General features: G+C 33.7%; 1 protein-coding gene across 2 annotated transcripts in view; it reads left to right on the forward strand.

Moving 5' to 3' along the window:
- LOC120627108 (orexin receptor type 1-like) overlaps positions 1 to 24828 on the forward strand; it is a 45032-nt gene that overhangs the window by 17922 nt on the left and 2282 nt on the right. The window contains exons 1-7 of one of the 2 annotated variants that reach the window (XM_039894965.1): positions 9193 to 9255; positions 12634 to 13272; positions 14322 to 14469; positions 16427 to 16568; positions 16996 to 17108; positions 19090 to 19189; positions 23342 to 23454. In XM_039894965.1, the coding sequence (XP_039750899.1) occupies positions 12718 to 13272; positions 14322 to 14469; positions 16427 to 16568; positions 16996 to 17108; positions 19090 to 19189; positions 23342 to 23454 (1171 nt within the window). In that variant the 5' untranslated portion in view covers positions 9193 to 9255; positions 12634 to 12717. Of the gene's footprint in view, positions 1 to 9192; positions 9256 to 12633; positions 13273 to 14321; positions 14470 to 16426; positions 16569 to 16995; positions 17109 to 19089; positions 19190 to 23341; positions 23455 to 24828 lie in introns of those variants that run through there. The other variant, XM_039894973.1, reaches the window with a different exon arrangement.

Below are 24828 nucleotides of genomic sequence, written 5' to 3' on the forward strand. Positions count from 1 at the left end.
TAGCGTCCTTGTATCCCTTAAATATTAATTTCCTTAAATAAATTAATGTTTAAAGTGTGACAAAAATAATTCGTCATCACCAACATTGACCCAAGAGAATGGAAATAAGGAAATCATTATACCAATACCTGAGGGTATTGGTATCTCAAATCTGGAAGTATCCACAAAAGGTAAATAAAAAGTAATCTTTTAGTTATTATTTCTATTCTCGGGAAAGTATGTTGAAGAACATCCTATTAAATTCGTGGGCATTGAAAATTACATTCGACTCTCGGCTCCCTTATCGCCCTCGCTTATGCGTTTTACTACGTCTTAAGTAAAAGGACCAACATATAACAATAGTTTCGTAATATCAATCAAATCAAATTTGTCACGTATCGCTGTTTGCAAGAGCGAATATATAAGCAGTAACCGGGCAATAATAAATTTTTTATTTTCCATATTAAATGAGGTTTTAAAACAAATATAAATATCGAAATGATAGCCTTGAGGTTAGGGTGATAGCCAAGAGGCTTCCCTTTCGGCTTCGCGTTTGATAGTTGCCAAGCACCTCTAACTTTTTGGAGTTATGTGCTTTTTCATTAATATAAATATAATTAATATATCACTTACTTTAACGGTAAAGGAAAACGTCGTGAGGAAACCTGCATGCCTGCATGCCTGAGAGTTCTCCATAACGTTCTCAGAGGCTTGTGAAGTCTACCAACGCCTACACTCTTCTCATTCTGGGAAGAGACCTGTGTCCTGTAGTGCACCGGTAATTGGTCGGTGGCGAAATAAATAAATAAAATAGGAAACAAATTCTGTCCCCTCTTTTGCGAAACGCAAATTTGAAAACATGGTATATGGTATATACATATATATATATATATAAAAGTCAACTCTTTTATTCTTGGATTAGGGGTAACGGATTTGACTACACTGCTATAATCCAATTTACGATTTTAGTATAATAATTGTATTTAAAAAAAAATACATGTTATCTACAAATGCCGCCCACGGTCACATTAAAAATACTTTACTTTAGAAATTATAGCAAGGTGGCAAAACTCCCAACGGTGTAAAAGATAAAGGCATCATTAAAAAGCGTTGGTACAGAAATAGCACACTTTTGTAAGCCAACCTCGTCAAAATACAAAGAATAGGTACTCGTACGTACCTACCTAATTAATGCGTAACATGCTTCGTTACCGAATCGATCGCTAACTAATTTGGCCCTTTTGGCATTGCCGTTAGCATTCATCTTTTGTAATCTTGCCCACCAATCAGTGGATCAGGTTGGATTTTGTTTAAATATTGGATTTAATATAATAACGTTCTATCCGCATTCCAACGGTTGGAATTCGTTAAGCCTTTACACGTGCTACACGTTTTAAGAGTAGGCGAATCGTTCATCGTGAATTTCGATATCTGAATTATTCAGAATAAGAATATGGGAGTGAAATTAAATTTTTAACTATAAAACTATTATTAGCTTATTTTGTAGCCAATCAGAATCAATATACAAACTAAGGAACATTTCTCTTCTGCTAAAAAATATAATTTCACAATGCATATCAAAATTTCAGAGACGGTTGGTTAGAATAGAATAGAATAGAATTCGTACTTAGTTGTGGAGTTTTTTGTGTCTGAGCTCGTCCGGGAAAGTACCACCTACCGTCATGCTTATTTCTGCCGTCAAGAATGTCGATACTTCGTTTTTAGGTAGGTATCTTTCTTTTGAAATTACGGATATATGGATATTTTTTTAGGTACAATACTGGAAACCACAGTCCATTTTGGATTCCACACTTGGTGAACAGCTCATTTTGCATTGTTGAACGAATACTTAGGTATTTATTATTTGAGCAAGAAGTTATCTTTTTGAATTATTTTGCCACAAGCATGGTAGTAATGGGTCTTTTTAACTTTTTTTATCGAGTACAACATGTATTAGGCAAATTATACTTACAAATAATAATGATATATAAGGATCCGTAAAGCAATGTCTTATGTTACGGGCGCCGGTTTAAATCCCAAGCAAACAAGGGATCTTAGAGCAACTCCCGAGCGTAGCGAGAGTGTTATATCTCGAATCCTGAGGCATCCGTGGGCAGCTTTTACCTTCAGTTGAATACTCTACTTTTCACACCTCGCAAGCAATAAAATCAAGTTTTGGAGGGATCACTTTACTACGTCTTTATGGTTCGCGCTTTACATGCTCTGGGACGCCATAATACGTTAGAGCGAGATTTCTTTCATTTTTATTTTTGGAGTTTATTGGTTTACTTCTTAAGAATCGATTTTCATATATAAGGCGCCCGGTATGAGAAAAATGTTTATTTCGTTTAATTAACTTATTTTTCCTATTTAAGTTACCAAGGAAACCGAATAATATCTAGATAAAGAAACAAACACATAAATGTATAGGACAGAGTGAGATAGAAAACATAATAGATTTTTTTACCTATTCTAGTTACCATGGAAACTAAATAATAAACATTACATTTATCCTAATAGTTCAGATACTCTACATCCACCTCAATCTCTCGTAGGCTACTTTTAAGAAGTTACACTTCTGCCGTGTGTGAATAAATTGCACAGGATTTTTAATTTACCCTTTCATATGGTATTAATCTTTATTCAGTTAAATAAACTCTTTTTGTGTATGTTTCGACAATCGTACTTAAGGAGTAAACTCCAGTCGTGCGTCGGAGCTGACACACACTTTTTTTTTCCTTCTACTATAGTTAGCACCTTCACTGAAATCTCAAAATCTCGCGACATCGCACCGGAACATTAAATCGCTTCCGGGACCTCCTACTTAAATTCACAGCGATCACCGTTGCGCAAGGGAAGTCGACAAATGTTATTCAGATACGCCAGGTGCGATGTTCCTTATTCAAATCATTAAAGTCCCTACGGACTCCAGTACAACATTACTTACCCGCTAAGCCGTACTTGGTCTATAAATACTAGGCTATTTAATGAGGCATTGTCGAGCGAGAGGTGTAAAATATATATTTTATATACAAAGTAGGTACTCATCATCATCACATCATGCCATTACCGGTTCACAACAGAGCACGGGTCTCCTCCCACAATGAGACGGGGTTAAGGCCGTAGTCGACCACGCTGGCCCAGAGCGGATTGGTGGACTGTAAGAATATAATATGTAATATCATGAACTACTTCATTAGATACTTTATCTTATGAAATAGTTTATAATACGTATTAGCAATATCCGGTTCTTTGTGGAGAATATAGTGTGAGCACGTTTTAAGTATTTAGGCGTCTTTACATGTGGTTACGCGGAAATACATGGATAGACTTAATGAGATTTCAAAATGAATGATCATCAATTACACAGATATTTGCTTCCAAGTCACAAGGTTTCCCAACTTGATTTGAGTTTGTTGAAAATATTTGAACGTGCACGTACAAACAATAATATTATTGGATAGAAGCAGGTGTTACTTAGTGGAGTTCCATATTTGCCTAATACGCGAATAGCAGGAAAATCTGTACGGTGTAATTTATATCTATTACTCAATCTTTAAACCTATTCTTCTTCTTTTTAAAATAAGATACGAGTATACTACACCGTTCATATTCTTCTGCTCTTCGCGGAGTGTAGCAAATTAGGCTTAAATGTTCATTGTATAGTAATATGTTTCGTTTTATGTTTGTAGTTTACGGCGGCACTCTCGTTAAAAAAATGTATCTTTATATATTACTGTCGACTTACTGTCAGTTAGCGACTTACAACATTTCACCATTCAAAGGCTACATGGTGTTAAATAAAATGGGGAATTATAAAGCAAATTAAGTATTTTCGTAGCAGATTACCTTACGTGAATAAGATGATGTTATTCAGTGATAAATTAATATATGTGACTTAGCTGCTTTTACGAGCTATAATTATTTTATATTTATTAAACTATATCTCACAGGATCTCAAATATTAATTTGGCACTAGCTATTGCTCGCGACTTCGTCTGCGTTTGACTTTGTTTTTTGATGTGGCATTCAATTTAGTTGTAGTTCTAAAGAAATTTAAAGTATCCAGCATCACTAAGCCTTAAATTAGGAATTTGCTGCTGTCCGCTGAGGAGATCTGTCCTCTATCTCCAACCACATTCATCAGATCTACACAAAGTTTGGGCAAATATATTATAAAATCGGTTTAAATCGGTTATAATTTGTCGGAGTTATACTTAGTGTTAAATCGTCAAACACTTTCATCCCCTCTCCCAAAGGAACCGAGCTTAATGTCGGGATAAAAATTATCCTTTCTTACTTCTAATACTTCCAAGAATATGTGTACAAAGTAAAGCGTAACAAACAAACTTACATTGACATTTATAATATTAGTAGGGTATAGATTATCAGATTCAATATTCACGCGGGCGTTTGACTTTTTTGTCAACCAACCTAATAGTGTAAAGTGTGTTGATAAGATATTTCTGCGCAGGCTCCTTCCTATGAAGAAATGTCTTACCAACACACGCTTTGTTTGTTACATTTAAAACAATGTTATTTTTAAAACAATTAAGTTTTATTCACTATAAATACGTATATTATTTTCACAAAGTATTGACTTTGGGGCACCAACGTCAGTACTTCGTGTTTCGAACTAAAGTCGCTTACATGATGGATATTAAATATAACAGATTATCACTAAAAGAGAATTTCATTGGCACTTGGCGACTAGCGGTTGGCGAATGATATAAAATGGACACAAAATCCTAGTCACCGGATTGATAAGTAAGCATCGCCTAAATATATCAATGTTAAATCAAAAATGTTAAATCAAAATTTCGTTTTTATATTGCGTTTTTAGTAACGAGTATAATTGTCGGGCCAAGCAGATGGTTTTACTGATGCTTAGTGGAAAACCATCGCTAACGCTAACCAGGGCATGCAAGGTACACATCTAACTACGAGTAAGTGCCGTCCTGTGTCCATTAACCACAGGAGTAGGTGTTAAGCCTGCCTGTAATCACCGGCAACCACACCCTTCAGATCGGAAAATAGCTATGCTGCTTAGCGGCAGAAATAGGTAGAACTTTGCTGGACGAGCTCTGCCACAAAACGTGCTACTAATTCTAAATGTTATAGGTTTGTCAACTAACCGTGGGTCAAATTTTAAATTGCGGTCAGAGGAGAAGCCGTGACAACCAAATAAATATTAATAACAGTGTCAGCTGTATGCTGATCTGGCGGCAACCCTCCTTTAAGATCTGTTAAATAATAAAAGTAGATGAATTGTGTTATAAGATTTGTTTTGTAAGTCCTTGGAAAGACTTTTTCATATTTCTCATGTCTTTTATATTATTTAATGGAATAAACGTGTCCATTTTCCTGCACGTGTAGTATTAAGAAAAATAAAAGAATTTTATATTTCTAAAGATCGAGACAAATAGGGAATTATTGAAATTTATAGGTATATATGAATTATCAAAACACCTTTTGTGTCTCGGTATGCCTCGGTTCTTAAATACGGCTATGTTAATGGCATTTTCTAGTAAGCGTTGTTTGTTATCAAATGTAAAAAAAACTGTCTTTGGCTAAATATTAGTTAAATTAATTGATAATTAAATTCTCGGGGAAATTATTTAGTTAAATATTATTTATATACGAAATTAATTGATGTTGTCATTCTAACCGCGTCCTTACACTCTATTTTCCTACACGTGTGGAATAATGGAAAAATATCGAAATAATACTCTTGATAAATAAAAAAATTGGTTGTCTGTAGTCGGCTTACTGACGATAGTTGAGCGTGACAACGTCGTAAGAAAATACTGATGGAATTTTTCAAAAGAAAATTTTAATTTTATTTGTTTGATAGATATTATCGTTTCGATAAACAATTGACACCACATTCACTTTTCACTGCACTTCATCCTTGCCGAAAAAATGTAAATGTATTATTGAATAGAAGCTGTCCACGCGAACGCATCGCTCACTCAAGTAGGAGAGAGACAGATGTCGAACGCGGAGGCCGACTGTGCCTCTTTGTCGCTCGTTCCGCGCTCTCGCTTGCACTTCAAGCCTTGAATGGAACGCCTCAGAGCGAGGTAACGCCGCATACGTCATGTTTTTTGTGCGTGCAGCCGGCTCCATCGAATTATAAGACGTTGTCACGTCAATAATAATTAATCATCTTCATAACTGTACCTACTAATATGTTTAACCTCTAGGTTATTCCTTTTAATGTTACACAATTAAATTCAATTAAAAATTTAGAAGACGATTACTTTATATCCATAGCCTGTTATGTCTGCTTTTTTTTTGATCACTTAGGAGATGTGTGGCATTCAATTAAGGTTTAGAAATACAGATATTTTTACATGAGGTATTCTTGTAAAAATATCGGGTGTAGTTTTTAAAAAACTGTTTTTTTTCAGGTGTCGTACTAAAATTTTTAATCTCGCGATAAGTAACTTCTCAATTATATGTCTGATAGGAATTAGGAAGGAAAAAAGTATTTTACTGCTACATACATTAAACTTGATAATAAAACTATTCATTTTAATAAGAATTAATACTGCGATATTAATGTTTTTGTTTCTACCGGCGATCTACTAAAATTTTCAAACACAAAAGCTGCTGTTGCGTCTTAACTATGATAGATGGATATCTTAAGATACTTTTTTAAAGATTATAATGGGTACTTTAATCATGTATCATAATTTTTATGCATGAACAATAGTTTTGTCAGCGTACGTGAAGTAATGAAAACATTTTGCTACTTTAGGTTATATTATTGCAAATAATATTTGTTAAGGATGTCCATTTTATTTAAATTTATTAAAGCTCGTAACTTCTTGATAGCTAAGCTTTCTTTTAGCAATGAAATGGTTTAAGACTTTTGGAGCCTATTTGGTACAAACAAACATATAAACTAGAAAATCTTTCCTCTTTATTATATTAGTAATACTGCTTTAAGCGATAGTAGTAAGATCTTTGATTTTTTATTGGAGGTGATTCATTATCGTCTACATTTATGTAAAGAGAAAATTAGAAGGAATCGTAAATTAAAAGACGTTTACGGTCTACTTGATGGATACCCTAGTTCAAGACTATTTTATTGTAAGAAACCAAGGCCTATGCTTTGTCTAATTTAGTATGTTAATTTTGACAGGTAACAGTAAGGATCAGGTATTGAACAATCGTTAATGGACCTAGTCGATTGTCGATTATTCTATTCATAGAACTTGGAACTGATAGTGTTATGGTAAGATTATAATTTATGTTATACAACATATTTAATTAATTTCTTTTTTATATTTTTTTTACCTGGATAGCAGCTTCATTTTTGTGCCTTTTGGAGTAGAGACTTTGGGTCCGGAGGTAAGAGCCCTTTTCAAAGAATTATCGAAAAGGGTTATCGAGTCTATCGGTGATCCTAGAGCGGGCAGTTACCTTGGCCAACGAATTAGTTTGGCCATCCAAAGGGGCAATGCTGCCAGCATCGTTTTAGATTTTTTTTAGTTTTAAAAAATTTGTTTTAGGTTATATTTATATTTTAAAGAAACAATATTACTATTATAATAAAGAGTATAAATAATATGTAAATAATATATAAATAAATACGATTATATAATTTTGATAAAATCATTCCCGTCTTTGAAATTCACACGCTACACGGCTGGAAATAATATTGTATAATGAATTCTAATTTTTAAATCGAATATCAAATAGTTTGTTACATATAACCAACTATTTGAGTTAAAAAAAAACTATTTTATAAGTAGGTATACAATTTTATAAGTATACTTATGTAATAGTTCCACAAATAATGCGTGATAGATAATTGCAAATACCTTTAATACAAATTTACAAAAAATAATTATGTTGTGAGATAATTGTGTTGATTGAATGTTTGCATAATTTGACGGCTGATTGGCGCAGTGGACAGCGCCCTGCTTTCTGAGCCCAAGGCCGTGGGTTCGATTCCCACAACTGGAAAATGTTTGTGTTAAGAACATGAATATATTCAGTGTCTGGGTGTTTATATGTATATTATAGATAAGTATGTATGTATATTATTCATAAAAATATTCATCAGTTATCTTAGTACCCATAACACAAGCTACTCTTACTTTTAGACTAGATGGCGCTGTGTGTATTGTCGTAGTATATTTATTATTATTATTTATTTAAAAACCGATTATGATAGTCTATAGTTGTTCTTTACGCGTAGCATTCAAAAAGTGGGCCAGTACTCATCAATGATATACGACATAGTGTATTAGTATGTTTTACCGGAAAATAATACTAAAACATTATGGGCGTACCTGCTAAAATAATCATCCTAAACTAGACAAAGTAGTAGGCATCACAGGAAGGGAAGTATGCTTTCTCTCCAAAGCAAAAATATATTGAACAGGATGACAAATAAAACTTTAGCATCTCCAATATACTTTATTTATTTATTATAATATACTAGTTTTATTTACTTCCATGAAAATTATATTTTAATTCTAGTTAGTACCGCAAGTGGTGTGTTGATGGACTTCCTGAAAAACTTTAGTTATGTAGATAACGAGATACGTTCGTAAACCTAAATTATACTGATAATAGATTTATTTATTTACACTGGTCAAAATGGGTTGAGTACGCATTTACATTAATTTGCTTTACATAACAAGACAGTAACAGATGTATGGACAGTATTTGATGAAAAAAGGTCAGCATATGGGATAGGATCGGTTAATTCAATTCAATTTAAAACACACTTTAAATAGACCTACTTAATACAGGAAAAACGAAATATCTGCCGATATAATATTGATTCCTAATTACGGTTTCTTAAAGCGCTTTTATTTATATGCGGGAAAAATGTATTGAAAGAATGTAAACACCAATCCATTATGAGAAATTGAATCATGATTTTACCTGAAGTATTTTTGTTTGATACGTCGGCGTTAAAACACGCAAACTATGTATGTACGCATGTAGGACGTATATACTTACATATACAATGTTTCATAAAATTATGAATACTTTCAATTATTTTGTTGTAGATCATACAACTGATCAAGTGGGAGTAGATACTTTTTAGATAATTCGTACCTATCTACATAAATTTAATTTTTTTACTTGGTATTTAGTACTTTTTTCTGTTACTTGTTCTTTTTTCGATTTTAGAATATACCGCGTGAACTGTTTGTGTTCCTGAGTTCAAAAGGAAATTGTGCGTCTCCGAGACGCAAGCTATTTGTATGCCATGTTGCATCAGATTCGGAGTAATTGATCCAAAGAAAGGTAACCAAACGAACAAACATACTTTTATTATATACTAGCTGTTGCCCGCGACTTCGTCTGCGTTTGATTTTGTTTTTTGTTGTGGCATTAAATTTAGTTGTAGATCTGAAAAAAATTAAAGTATTCAGTATCGGTAAGCCTTAAATGAGGGGTTTGCTGCTGTCCGCTGAGGAGTTCTTTCCTCTATCTCCAACCACAGTTTGGGCAAAATTAAACACATATTATAACCTCTTTGGTACAAAAATAATTATTTAAATCGGTTATAATTTGTCGGAGTTATGGTGTAAAATCGTCAAATACTCATCCCTTCTCCCAAAGGAACCGAGCTTAATGTCGGGATAAAAAGTATCCTATATTACTTCTAACACTTCCAAGAATATGTGTACAAAGTTTCATGAGGATAGATTAAGTAGTTTTTGCGTGAAAGCGTAACAAACAAACTTACATTCACATTACACACTACATATTAGTAGGGATAGGGATGAAGGGGAAAGTTTCTTCACATTTTTTATACTCAAGATTTTTTTTTTTAAAGTTTATTTACATTTATTTTTTCGATGACTTTTAACAATCTTGAATATAGTGACATGACTCCGTTGCTGAAGAAATCTTTTGACTTTTAACAAAATTATAGCGACAAGTTTGGCAGTCTTGTTTAGATGTTAATCTGATACTGCTAAACAATTCTAAAAACAATTTAACAGCTGGATGCATTACAACCTCCAAGTCAAGTTGCAAGCGGAGTGGATTATGTGGTCCAGTGTTGTCTTGATGAAGACCACACCCTTTCTTTTTATAAATTTGGGCCACTGTCTTTAAACTTAATCAACTTTTATCTCATCAGTTGTTGGCAATAGAGATCCGAATCGATATATATGCCCAGCGGTTGGTAGAATCTGCCTTCCGAACCGGTGGTAGAATCACTACAAACAGACAGACTTGACGTTTCAAAAGTGCTTATATTAGGCCTATACTTGAAATAAATGAATGTTGAATTTGAATTTGAATTTGGTTAAAGCTCATAATGCACAATGCCTTTCCAATTCCACCATACACATGACCTCACCTTATTCTAAACATTGCGAGTTAACCCGGGTCTTGTAACCGACCTTTGACCATGACCTTTTTCGCACAATCTTGTCGTTAATTAGTGCAAAGAAATTTTATCACAAGTTTATTCAGAGATACAACATGCGAAAAGACTTTTTCCCCGACATGTATTCTTTGTCTGCTGTAACATTTTAACATTCAGAAAAAATATATGTTATGCGATATCAATGTATGTGCTTAGAGCTATGATTTATAACAGTTTCCTATGTGAAGTCGATCACCTTTGGTAATATCGTATGCGTTCCATTCTTCTAACGAAAAACATTTAGGTACCTTATATATTAGAAAAGGCTGCCCTATAAATGTTCGCAATGAGGCTGGCCTTTTATTCAGAATCATAATGAAGCGGTGATAGCCAGTGGTTAAGACTTCGGCTTCACTTCACTTCGGGGGGCCGAGTTCGAATCTTAGCACGCACCTCTTAACTTTTTTAAGTTATGTGCGTAAGTAATTGAAATATCACTTGCTTTATCTGTGAAGGAAAACATCTTTAGGAAACCTATATGCCTGAGAGTTCTTCATAATGTTCTCAAAGGCGTTTGAAGTCCACCAATCCACACTGGGCGGGCGTGGTGGACTAAGGGCTTAACCTTTCTCATTGTGGGAGGAGAGCCGTGCCTGAAGTGGACCTGTAATAGGTTGATATGATGACGAACTGCAAGTAAGGCCTTGGCTGCAATCTCCCCTGGTGGTTCCCAAATTACCCCCGCTGGGGATCGAACCCGGGATCTCCCACATATAAGACTGCGCTTATCACTGCGGCATTGATATTAAACAATAGGTTTGAATTTATCTAATTTTTAGAAACCCCTATCGAAAATACCTCAGTACAAAATTGTATTTATTTATCGCAGCCGGAATGCTTTGATCAATTCTCCCACGGTCACTTATCCGTCGCGTCGGTGTCGAATTTTTTTGATTTCTTTTAACCTTGTCGACTGTGGTAACGTCTAGTATCAAAGGATATCTTATTAAAGACTTGTAATAAATATTTTGAATAAAGCTTTTTAACCAGAGTACACGAGACACCATGCTTTTTAATAATTTTATTTGTTTAGAAAGGGCTTTAAACTCATTCACCATTTTCTTTATTAACATGTTGATTCAAATCAATAGCTGAAATCTAAAACAAAAGTATTCTAAAGCGTCAGGTTTCTAATTTATAAAAGTTATCCAAATAATTGTACTGGTGATTCCATTACTGTATAAATAATAATACAATTATACGAACAAATTGGCTCCAAAGTATTGTTCATTCAACATTTATCTTAAAAAAACGACGGGCGCGAGGTGAAAAACACACCTAATAAAATCATTGTTGACTGTTTCTTCATGCTAATCTTGGTATTTTAAAAGAAGTTGCCCATTTTATTAATAAAAAACAACTCTAGTTACTTATTATATTTTGATCGGAGCACATAATATAAGATTCGATAGGTATGTATAAAATAAACGAAAACACGGATAAAAGACTAAACTGTGAATTTAATTACAGCACTACAGACTAAAAGCAAGTGCTCTTCAAACACAGCGAAAATTATGATATCCACCGAGACATAAATATTCATTACTAAACTCCGCTTTTGGGAATATTTTGGTTTACAGTGAAGTCAATGACTTTTATCGATCAAGTAGTACTTAGAAACAAATTATACGCGTAAATTTTAGTGGTTAAAAAGCAGCAACTGCAGTATGTCGTATGGTTCAAAGTTGTATTAAAAAAATAAGTAAATGAGTGGAAAAACCTAATGAAATACCTGTAACGATTTAACATGTAAAAAGCTTATGAAATGTGAATTTGAATTATCTATAACTATGATTGTTTGGGTATGTACACAAGACAACGCTCATTCGCAAGACAATATTCTACGTATATGAAAAAAAAATTATTAAACTATTATTTAGATGAAAAAAATTTATATAAATAATATATCATACCGTTTAATAATATAAAAGTGATGCCTAGATCAGTTAATTATTAATTATTTATCTTAGGAACTGTGCCTCGCTGCGGTGGTTTCGAGGACGTTTTAGATTTTATTTAGTTTTTAAATAGTTTATTTTAGGTTATAGTTATGTATTAATAAAAATAGGCAAAGACAAATAAAAAAAAAAAAAGATCAGTTAAATGTATTTATAAATACAGCAATATAATTAGCTTTTAATTGATAATTTTTTTACTAGTTTTGTCATAAGTAATAGAAATTACCCGCCACAAACAAATTTCATATCTTTGTCATATTAAAAATTAAAGTTTTATTTTTGCAGATACAAGATGATTTAAATATATATACTAACGAAGATCGCGAAGCATTTGAAAAGCCAATGTTTTGATATAACTTTAATTAAACAATGTATAAAATACTATCACTAAGTATCTGTATCGTCATAAATGTGAAATACATTAATGCCACACGTAATGCAAGAACTAATAGTGTTATTGATAATGTAAATAATGAATTAATCATAAGACCTACGAGAAGTCTTAAACAAGATGAACTGCAAATAAAAACTATGGCTGAAATACGTAACTATAGCGAAGAAGTAGAAAAAACTATAAAACATAATGTTACAGAAGATTGTGTAGGAGATAAACAATTCTGCAATTTGACAAAAGAAGAATATGTAGCAATGCTGAATGATTACATCTATCCTCAAACTTATGAATGGGTTCTCATAGGCACTCATACAGCAGTATTCATTGTAGGATTGGTTGGAAACACTTTAGTATGTGTAGCTGTATATAAGAATCATACCATGAGAACGGTAACGAACTACTTTTTAGTGAATTTAGCAATGGCGGATTTCATGGTGTTGCTGTTTTGTCTACCTGCTACAGTTGTATGGGATGTGACCGAAACGTGGTTTTTAGGAGATGTTCTGTGCAAAATACTTCTCTACTTCCAGGTATGTATTTTTGCGGTTATAACCTAAAATGGTATTAAGAAAAGAATATTTATTTTGAAAGAAAAAATCCATATTTCAGAACAGTTATTTTAGTTTAGTTTTAGTTTAGTTGTCCTATGACAGTTTTTCAGGAATCAGCAAAAATCCTCTTGACAGTAAATGCCAGCAATAATTATTTATTTACGTTATTTCAAGTAATTATGATGTCATAAAATTTAAATAAATGTATAAAATCGTCATGTCTATAAGAAAGCTATCATTGCATATGAAATTAAGAATAGCAATTGACAAAAAAATTTAAAAGAACAAAGAAAGTGACAGCGATGGCAGCGCTTAGAATGTTTAGATTTAATCGGCACCATAAATAAAAATAATAAATTAAATTTGGAAGTGTTTGAGTTTTCCGACTACTATGAAAATTAACTGCCGCTGTTAAAATTTCCATGCAATCAATTGCATGACTGTTCGAAGGAAATACTATTAAACGAGGTCATGAAAATTTATTTTATAATATGCCATCATATTCAATGATAGAAATTACTACGCAAGCTTACACAAAAGCAAACAGTGGAAAATATTGGAATCAAAGCTTTTAAAATATCAAACAATGAAGCGTTTGTGAACGTAAACAAAGTATTTTGTATCCTTGAAATATCCGTGCTTTAATAATGCCAATTTGCCACGAGCGGATTGAGTAGTTAGTTTTTTATAGATTAGTTTTTAATTTTACGAAAGGTATTTTAATTCTTTGATGCAGTCCGGATTTAGTTATGTGAAATTGAGGTTGTCAGACATAATATACGTAACATGACAGATTGTTTAAAGAATATATACAATTTCAGTTGTAGGAGTAAGATCAACAAGCTATAAGATAGCAGCGCATACCACTTCGCCAGGGATTTGTCGAATTGAATTATTCCAGTCTGTCCCCTGTCCCCACTGCTCAGTCCCCTCGAGGGGACAGATAGGAATAACAAGTTCGATCTTATTTTAGAATTTTGTATTAGTTTCAATATTATTTAATTTATAATCAGAACAAATTCTTTCAGTCAGTATCAGTAACGGTGTCTGTGTTGACGCTGACCTTTATCTCCGTGGACCGTTGGTACGCTATCTGTTTCCCGCTCAAGTTTAAATCCACTATCAACAGGGCCAAGACCGCCATTTTCGTGATATGGACTGTTTCACTCCTGTTCAGTAAGTAGACATTTCGGAACTTTAGCTGTCAGTAAATATACTAATTACGTTAGTAATCAGTATATTTATTTTAAGTAGACCTCATGTAAGTTCTCTTTAACACGTCAAGCTTGGCTGTTTGCAATGAGTTTACTAACAGGGAAAGCAGATTGCTACAGAGAAAAAGTCGGCTTTTCCAACATAAGCAATTAATAATTTTACAATCATTATTCTGCCTTGCTAGAGATAAAAGCGGAGTGGTTTGTTTTATCAGACGTTTTGTAATAAATAAGTGTAACACATTGTGTAAACTTATGCACTTGTAGTTTAAAAACTATCATAGTACCTAACCATGTTATAAAAGCTTAAACTCAAACTCACATATTACTCGTTTATAACCTTTTCTAGTACGTCGATTGTTGGTATCCACTTTTTGTTTCTAAAGATTAATATTATTTCTTATACCTAAAAGCTACATTATTACTCCTATTACGTCAGTGATAATTAAATAGATTTTGAAGCGACTGTAAATTAACTTCTACACCGTTTAATTTATCACAAAGAGGTTTGCGTAATCTGAGTTTATAAAAAAATCGTACAGTTATTCAAATATATAATAGGATAAAATATTATTTATATACATCTTAGATCTTATTCTTTTAAAATAATAAATTAAAGAGAGTACTTTATATAAGTTTTAGATCTTATTTGTTTTTAGAATAATTAATTAAAGAGAGCACTTATATTGAGACAGTCGAATGAATCTTTCTCACGCCTAGTCCTTGACACAATAATGAAGATTTTCTTTGAAAAAAAATACAGTAGAATAAGTCGTACAAATCACGAAAGAGCCGTAAATTATAATTTATGTCAGTACCCAATGGAAATTTATTATTACTTTCGATCATTAAATGTTTAGTTACCTATAGAGTTTACTAATTTAACAAGACTCTTTACATCCAACTAAATGTGCTTTTAGCGACCTTTTAAATATAATTTTAACAATACCTACATTACACCTTTCAAATAAAGCTTTTTCACAGAAGTTATACTTTATTCTTATAAGATATAAAAGAAGTCGCCTTAACGTGTCAGACTCAGACAGACATCACCAAATTTGCCATTAAAATATACCTTCATCGATACATTGTTTGACGGCCGATTGGCGCAGTGGGCAGCGACTTTGCTTTCCTTGTCCAAGGCTGTGGGTTCGAATGCTACAACTGAAAAAAGTTTGTGTAATTAACATAAATGTTTTTTTAGTACCTGTTGTTTTTTATATGTGTATCATGATTATTTATGTATATTATTCATAAAAATATTCATCAGTCGTCTTAGTAGGTAGATTGCGATGTGTGTATTGTCTTTATTTATTAATTAATTAATTTATTGTTTCGTAGTTGGTGATAGACTGGTAGTTTGGCTTCAATTTTCGGGCATCTCTAGCTATTTGAAGTTATGTATGTTAAAATCAATTAAATATCCCGGGCTTTAGTGTTGAAGGAAATCATCGTTAGAAATTCTGCATGTCTGTCTGTCATGGGGTTCTCCATAAAGGCGTGTGAAGTCCACCAATCAGCACTTGGCCGGTGTAGAGAACTCCGGGTTAATCCTTTCTCCTTCTGGGAGAAGACCTGTTTTCCGTAATTTTGAGTGAGTCGAGAACCAAATCTAGATCGTACTGATATGTTTGTTTATTTATTTTTTCTTTAATTTTAGACAATAGGCCCATATAAAAGTACATAAAATACATTAAAATATAAGAAATAACTTTAAATATAACCCTATGGGATTTTTTGTCGCGCTTCCCATAAAATAGAATACAAATTAAAAAACAAATTTCTGTTAACTTATGTATCATCATTATCATCGCATCAACCCGTTACCAGCCCACTATAGAGTACGGGTCTCCTACCACGATGAGAAGGGGGTAACCTGTGTATACTATTCTAAAATCTACAGTTTCATACATTTTCAGATACTCCAGAGTTAGTGGTATTGACCACAGTGAAAATGGTACCTCTACGGTTCAATTTAGAATACCTGGTGCAATGCACAGCAATATGGTCATCAACCGATGATCTCGTATGGCATATTATCAAAGTTGTGTTCATTTACACGTAAGTAACAAAAATTTCTGAACTGGTTACCATGTTTGGCTACGGACACGAGGTCCTGGTTTCGATGTCTGGATCAAGTCAACCATTTATTTGTATAGGCTATTTCTGTTAAAGAAGTCCACCAACCTCCCAGCTAGAGATAAGGCTTCCTTCTGTATTCTACTTTATATTAATAATAACAATTCTTTATTACACACTATTCTTTATTAAACACACTCTTCCAGGCAACCTTTAGTACTTTTAATACTTGCTGCTTTTTAATTTTCCTCTTGTATTTTTTTTATGGTGAACAAATAAAGGATAAATAAATCGTGATTGCATTTACAAAAGCCGTTCTTTACAAAAACTGTGCTGCATGTAACTAATCTATATTCATAATATACAGAATATCGGTTCCCAACAGTTTATAAAAATTGTTTGATTTCAGGATACCGCTCCTTCTTATGACTGTGGCATACCATCAGATTGTGAGGGTATTGTGGAGCTCTCAGAAGATACCGGGACAAGCGGAAACGGTTAAGTTGGCACCTGCAGAACAAAGTTAGTACTCAGTTTACTTTTATTTGTTATGACTAACGCACCAAGAAGTTTCCACTTACTCGATAGTTACTAGAAAACCATAGATTAAAAACAGAGCAAACAAAGCATGCAGTCCTGCATTGTGCCGCCGTGTGTCCATCAACATGAGGTGTTTTAAGCCTCATGTGCCCGTAAATACTATTTTTTTTATTCCACTACAAGTTAGCCCTTGACAGCAATCTCACCCGTTGGCAAGTAATGATGCAGTCTAAGATGGTAGCGGGCTAACCTGTTAGGAAGTATGTTAGTCATACCCCTAATTGGTTTCTACGCGACATCGCACCGGATCAGTATATCGCGCAGCGGCACGTCTTTGTCGGTAAAGCGGTAACTACTAACTAGCCACAGCCAAAGCCTCCCACTAGACAAGACCAGAGAAAAATCAGAAATTATAATTTCCCAAATTTCCCTGGCGGGAATCTCCTACTTAAACTCGAAGCGCTCAGCGTTGCGCCATGGAGGTCGTCCTACAAATACACCAAAGATCGCACCCTTAAGATCGGAACACAACATTGTAACAATGGTGTTTGGCAGCAGGAATAAGCATGCCAGTGGTCCTTGCCCGGACTAGCATTGCTACAAAAAAAGGGCACTACTACTTCTACTACTTCAAAAAGCTTTAATATTATAGCTTAAACTACTAATAAGATTAAAAATATAAAGCATTTAGCTGACCTTATCTGTAACTGTAATTTTTAAAGCAGACTTCATAATATGACTTCATAATTTGAAGATTCTTCAGAACTTTTTTGACGGCCGAGTGGCGCAGTGGAAAGCGGCCCTGCTTTCTGAGCCCAAGGCCGTGGGTTCGATTCCCACAACTGGAAAATGTTTGTGTTAAGAACATGAATGTTTTCAGCGCCTGGGTGTTTATCTGTATATTATAAGTATTTATGTGTATTGTATTCATAAAAAAATATTCATCAGCTATCTCAGTACTCACAACACAAGCTACGCTTACTTTGTGTGTATTGTCGTAGTATATTTATTTATTATTTATTTATAATATATTGTTATTGGAATAACTTTACTTAAATCGCTATTTTAATAAGAATTGTGTCGACTTTAAAATGATTTCTTTAAATCTTAAAGGTTTTAACGCCACGTTACATTTCAGCGTTACCTGCGATATCATTTTTTATTTATCATTTTCAATCTGCCTTGGAAACATATCTACTTATTCAATATATAATTCTACTGTTGCGTAAATAAAAATTCTTATGTGATAACACTTGGACATGAAATTCATTATGTATTCATTGTAGAGCTAAACTTTTGTTTGACCCTCTCAACCCTTTACTGGGTCGTTGCTGGGAGACAATAGTTTAAAGTTAGTTTCTGTTTATCTTTTATGTGGGTAGTTCAATCTATATAAGTTCTCCTACTGATTCATAAACAACACAAAGCCTCAATCAACAAAGATAGAAACATGAAACTTAGACATCAAATTCATTAAAGGAAGAAAGGAATTTTCGAAAATTTATCAGTAACTATTCGAGGTTGTAAATGTGGATCAATATATCCATGGGAATTCTGAGGATTTTAAATTAAAAAATAAAACTGTTTCTTTCTTCTGACAAATCAATCATCTAGACTGGAATAGTTAATCATCTAGACTGAAAGGTATTGGTAGTAGGGTTATGCATGAGAATTCAATTATATATAGTTTTTAACCCTCCTAGTTTTTACGCGGCATCGTACCGGAACGCAAAATCGCTTTGCGTCTCGATAAAGAGCCACGGCCGCAGCATCCCACTAAAAAAGACCAAAGAAATTTTAGGAATAGTAAATTCCAAAATTACCCCCTTAATTAACGTTAAGCTAGGGAAATCATTGGTCAGTAGCCAGGGCCATGCCTCACCGCAGAACAGAAGACAAAATTAAGTAGAATATAAATCCTAAATTGTGCATTGCATTAAAATGTTTTTTTTTTAATTTTCAGCTCAGCTGCGGTCTCGTCGAAAGGCTGCCAAGATGCTTGTAGCGGTGGTGATCATGTTCGCAGTTTGCTATTTTCCCGTTCACCTTTTATCAGTGCTCAGGTAAGTTGAATGAATGAATTAATACAGTTTACGTATACACGAAACGTACAGAAAGAAAAGTAAACAGCAGCGTATTTAACTTACGGGCCTGTCGCTGCGTAGCGTTCTGTTCCAGGCAATCAGTATCGTAAAAAACACAGCCACAGGGTTAGTGTTGCATACCTAACTACGAATACCATTATATATGTATAAAATTATATATATTTATATAAAACTTTAAATTTAAATGCTATAAACTACCTATACCTACTACGTTACGTCATTTAGTACCAGCCTGGAGTTAGGAAATTGGCGGTGTCGACCCCCGTGCTACGAAGAGCACGTGTAGTCGTCAATCTCGGTCCTAAGAGAGGTCTGTGGTCCCGTGGTCTGTGCCCAGCAGAAGGACGTTAAGAGACACCGATGTTCACGCCTCACGGCAAACTTTCTTGAGAATACATATATATATGTATATATATACACAAATGCATATATATATATATATATATATATATATATATATATATATAAATATTATATATATATATAATATATGTATATATATATATATACATTTAGCGTGCTGTGATTCCGGCCTGAAAGTGAAGTCGAGTCCTACCCACCGTAAAAAAACAAGGCATTAAATCAACATATGCATAGGTAAGGTATATCGCAAGCGGATGTTTAGATACTAGTTACTTATACCCAAAAGGCAAGACTTGTCAAACATGACCCATGGGAAAACCGAAAATCGCAGTTCACACATCCGCGTTAATCGATTCAGTGTTGACTGAGCATATTTGCGGTCATAATATCTTAAGGATTCGGCGGATTATGTTATTAGGGCAATGACCTCCATTAGGTATTAGCAATGGACAGACCGCAATTCATTTTGTTTTTGTCTTCAATTGATTGATGCCATACTGAAGTTGTAGGTAAGAGCACAAGACAATGCTACCACTAGCATTGCCTTGTGCATATTAAGCAATTCTGTCTGTCATCGAGGATGGGTTACGTTAAGTGTAGGTGCGTCACGGGTCCCCGATTCAGACAAAGAGGAAGATAAATAGACATTGTATGTATATTGCGTGATAAAATAGGAACCTTGGATCTCGGGACGCTAGTCGTTCGTGAAATTAGATGCCTCGATGTCGCTACAGAATGATTAATTGTTCATCCCTTATTTAGTTATTCAGAATGGTGGTGATTTGAGTAAGTTCAGACCGTTTAGAAATTGCTAAAAATGAAAGCAATACCTAATTTGGATATTTGATGAATGGTATTAACAATACATTTTCAACCGACTTTAAAATGAATAAGTTTGCAGATAAAGCTACATTTAATAACGTATCACCCCGTTTTAATAAAACATGACAGACTTTATTATATTTTCTATTTCTACAATTTAGCCGTTCCCAAAAATCTCACCTGGTAAAGTAGTAAAGATGGTAGTAGGCTAAACTATCGGGTGTTAAGAAGTTATATTAAAAAGAAGGTACCCCTAATTGGTTTCTCCACAGCATACTAACAAAACGCTAAATCGCTTGTCCGTGGGTCATTACTCATTGTTATTAGGGCGGAAACTAGCTACATCAAGACTAGACCAATTTTTTTTTAAATAAATTCACAAGATATCCTTGCTGGGTATCGAAGTCGGGACCATCCACACAGTCTGAGACCACAGCGCTCATCACTGCACCGGGGAAGTTGCCAAAAAATAAATACATAAATCTATAACTACTTTTCAATCGGGTTTGAGGTAGATTTTCGTACACAGAGTACGGAATAAAGTAACTCAATTTCAATTCAATTTCGATACTTAACACTACTAAGTTATTCTACTAAGTATTTGTAATATATATAATTAATTATATTTAACAATACAGATAACTATCGATTACGCTCATTATAACTTTCACCTGATATAGGCTTTCTTGCCTTACACAACCTACCAAACTGCTCCTTGGCAGCATGGAGGGTTGGCGGGTTTTTAAGGCATGCTCTGTCTATGTCCTATCATTTATGCTCATGAGCGGCATGGACAGCAGCTGTAGGACATGAAAAAACTGAATAAAATAAGATAATGATTTTCTTTATTTTATTAATACATATTTTTTTCTTTCCACGTTTTTGGACATTTCTAAAGTACCTACTCTTGTTTTGGTTAGTAAGCAGGTTGAGAAATTAATTAATGCAATTTAACGCTTAGGTTGAAATTCCATAAATTTCGTTTACAATCTGTTGTCTTTTGACATGATAACCGGTCGGAAGATCTGAATTGATTAATAAAACTCCTGCTGCTTATTAAACGCAGCCACATAATATAATCGAATGTATACACAAAGGCCAACGAGAAGAGTAATTAAAATATACAGATACGAACATTCCTTTTCTCTTTCACGAAGCCATAGTTAGCTTATTATACTAAATATCTCGTTACATTGACCTGTGTTTAGAAATAAATATATTTACAAAATTAAATTAATTCTCGCTTGATTAGAAATAGAATATTGAAACTTTATTGCAAGAAAACAAAACACAATTCAACAAAAATGGAATTAGTACTTAGTATAATAAATACTAAGTACTAAGGTTTAAATGAATAGAGTAGTTTTACGCCTCTGATTTCGTGGCAAATGCCGACCTCCTTAGTAAAAGATCCTTACAGGCACTCGTATTATGTTCACTATCCTGTTTGTCTGAGTATAAATATATTCTAGTCACAATGTAGATATTATTCGTTCGTGTAGATATTATTTGATCTTAAGATTTTGGATTAGAAGGATTATAATCAGATGGGAGATGTGCGCGGAAAGTTTTTACTGCTTTCTAAAACTCTCCGCGCACATCTCCCAGATACTCGTTTGATTTTGTTAGTCCACCTCAATTTGGGGGGGACCAACGCTGTGTTTACCAGTGTCGGGTTACCATTCCACAACTTTGCGGCGAAAATCGGTTCTTTAAGAAATAAATATGTCCTATATTGATTATTTGATTCCGTGCGTTAGCCATCAAGTCGGTCCAGGTTATTATAACTGAAAGCTTTTAATAATCATGATGCCATCAAAACAATGTTTACATACCAATGTATGTAGGTAAATCATAACACTGCAACATTGACTGTGAAAACACATACCTACTTATGTAAATATTTAATTTGTATTTGTAATTAATTTCGCACCTTCGAACGAAGATTACTATCGGGAAAGAAATAAATAGGAAATATTTTTCGCAGTAATTTTATTAGGAAGCGAATCTAAGGGGTTCATTGATTTTCAATTACTCTGATTTATAGCACCATATCAGCTCAAACAAATCTGGAATCGATTGGATATTTTTATTCGAATTTTTAGGAATCGGTTAAATATTATAGGCAGCGCGTCGATAACTGTTAAGAGAAGGTTCAGATCGAGTATCGAGAGTGACGATGCAAGGACGAAGCTAAGGCACATTTCGTTACATGAAATAGAAGAAAAATATACCGTAAAGAAACTGAGAAAGAGAGAGTTGTGTGATTTTATATTATAATGTCATACTTAGACGTTCTTTTCACCTGCTACGTAATATAAAATTAGTTTATAGTATTAAGTTAAATGTGACAATTAGGAGACAACGAGGATATCTTGCATCATTTAAGTATTATTTACTAGGGGTTCCTTGCGGTTTCACCCGTGTTAACTGTGGGTCGTACCGTAAATATTGGGCAACCATATTTTACTCCCCCCTTTAATGTGTTTTAAAAAATAATAATATACGATTGTTCGGACGATTAAATGATCCTTTTATGATAGATTAGATTCTTATATAGAGAATAACAATTATTGCAAATGCGTTGTTGGGGCTTATTTCTAAGTGATAAGACCATAATTTTCGTGTCACATACACACAGCTCGTTAGCAATATTTATTTGTCCTTGCTTTAAAAATGCCATTATTTAAAACTGAAAACTAATTAGGTATATAAGAAAAAATTATAGTACATAACAGCTATTGTAGTAGGGAGGTCCAACTGTAGTACTACTACAGTAGCAATGTTGTAGTACTACAGTTTAACATATTTCTAATAGTGAAAGAATTATTGATATCGATTCAGTACTTTCATAGTTTACTTACAAACACAAATATTTCCTCTTTAAAATATTACCTACTATAGATCGATTTTCTATCATTTCAGATACGTACTTGATATGGAACAGAACGACGTCATAACCTGCCTAGCTCTGTTATCTCACGTACTTTGCTACGCCAACTCAGCGATCAATCCGCTAATTTACAACTTCATGAATAGTAAGTTATAATAGTAAGTTATAATAGTAATAAGTAGATATGTGACCAGAAGGAATAGCGTTTAGGCGATACATCTTTTTTAAGCACAAAGGCAGACGCTCCTCAGACGGCGGAGACAGCGGCAACGGTGTGTAACTAAATAACTCTTAATGGAAAAAAATAAATGGGAAAATCCCTTTATGGAGCACTGGGTTGGTACACACTCACACACCAAGTGCTCAAGAGGGTACTTACCTTAGTAAGGATATTCCTAATTTTTTATTATTTATAGTTTTGTTCAATTTTAGTTTATAATATAGTAAATAAGATAATTGTTATTGTTGGAACTATGGATTTTTATCTGAATTAAACGTTATTATTATTATAAGTTTTCTCCTTTTCCGACGCAAGAACATCTCGTCCGGCGAAGTACCTGCTACGCACATGCTTATACCACCGCCAAGCAGCTTTTCTGTGCTCCGGTAGGAAGGGCGAGTTTGATGCTGTAGTTGGCACATGAGGCTTAACACCTACGCCATAGATTTGATGATTTCTCTAATCAGGTTACTTTTAAGTGACAATGTTTGATGGTGCTAACAAAAAGAATATCCGGCTAAGTTTGTTGTGGGCTTCTTCTTTAACCAGGGCACGTTTGGGATTATTTTTGGCGTGCGCAGATTTTGTAGGTAATGATATTATGTATTTCCAATCATGTAGTACATACCAATTTTGTATTATCAATAGTTTCGGCGCACGCTAAACTGGAAAAGAATGGTCAAATTAAAAGTTACTTTATAATACCAGGCACGTGTATATTTTATCCGCTGGTGTCTTTACCATTTAAAATCGGGGATTTACCTAATCCTTAGGGTTACCACGGAGCCTCGATTTTCCATTACCTCTTCTTACCGAGAAAATGTCGTGAAATATCGAAAACTTTGCATATTTTCTAACGCGCTTTCAAATTACTGAAACAAAACACTTTTTTGAGTGGTTATACTGAAAATAAAGACTGCTCCTTTATAATTTAATTATCTTTAAGTAGTTGTTGTATTATTTCGAAGTCAATATTGTTATTATTTTTTATTTGGCAACAACAGTTACGTAAGAGTAACTTAATATATCTAATAACAATCTTATAACATAGACTAAATATTGCCGAAATTTTAAAAGCATTGCGCAGAGAAGTGAGGCAATAAACGGTGGTAAAAAAGAATAGGTACATAATTTATAATCAATATAATTTTAATTTGGCATCCTCAGTGCGATGCAGGTATGAGGGTGATTTAATTCTAGAGCGGCTTGCTTGCTTTTCGGAGTTAGGTAATTATATGTAACTAAGCAATTAAAATCACTTACTAAAAAATCGCAAGGAAACCTGCATGCTGGAGAGTT

Source organism: Pararge aegeria, chromosome 1 (assembly GCF_905163445.1).
Source record: "Pararge aegeria chromosome 1, ilParAegt1.1, whole genome shotgun sequence".
In the NCBI taxonomy this organism is placed as follows: Eukaryota; Metazoa; Arthropoda; class Insecta; order Lepidoptera; family Nymphalidae; genus Pararge; species Pararge aegeria.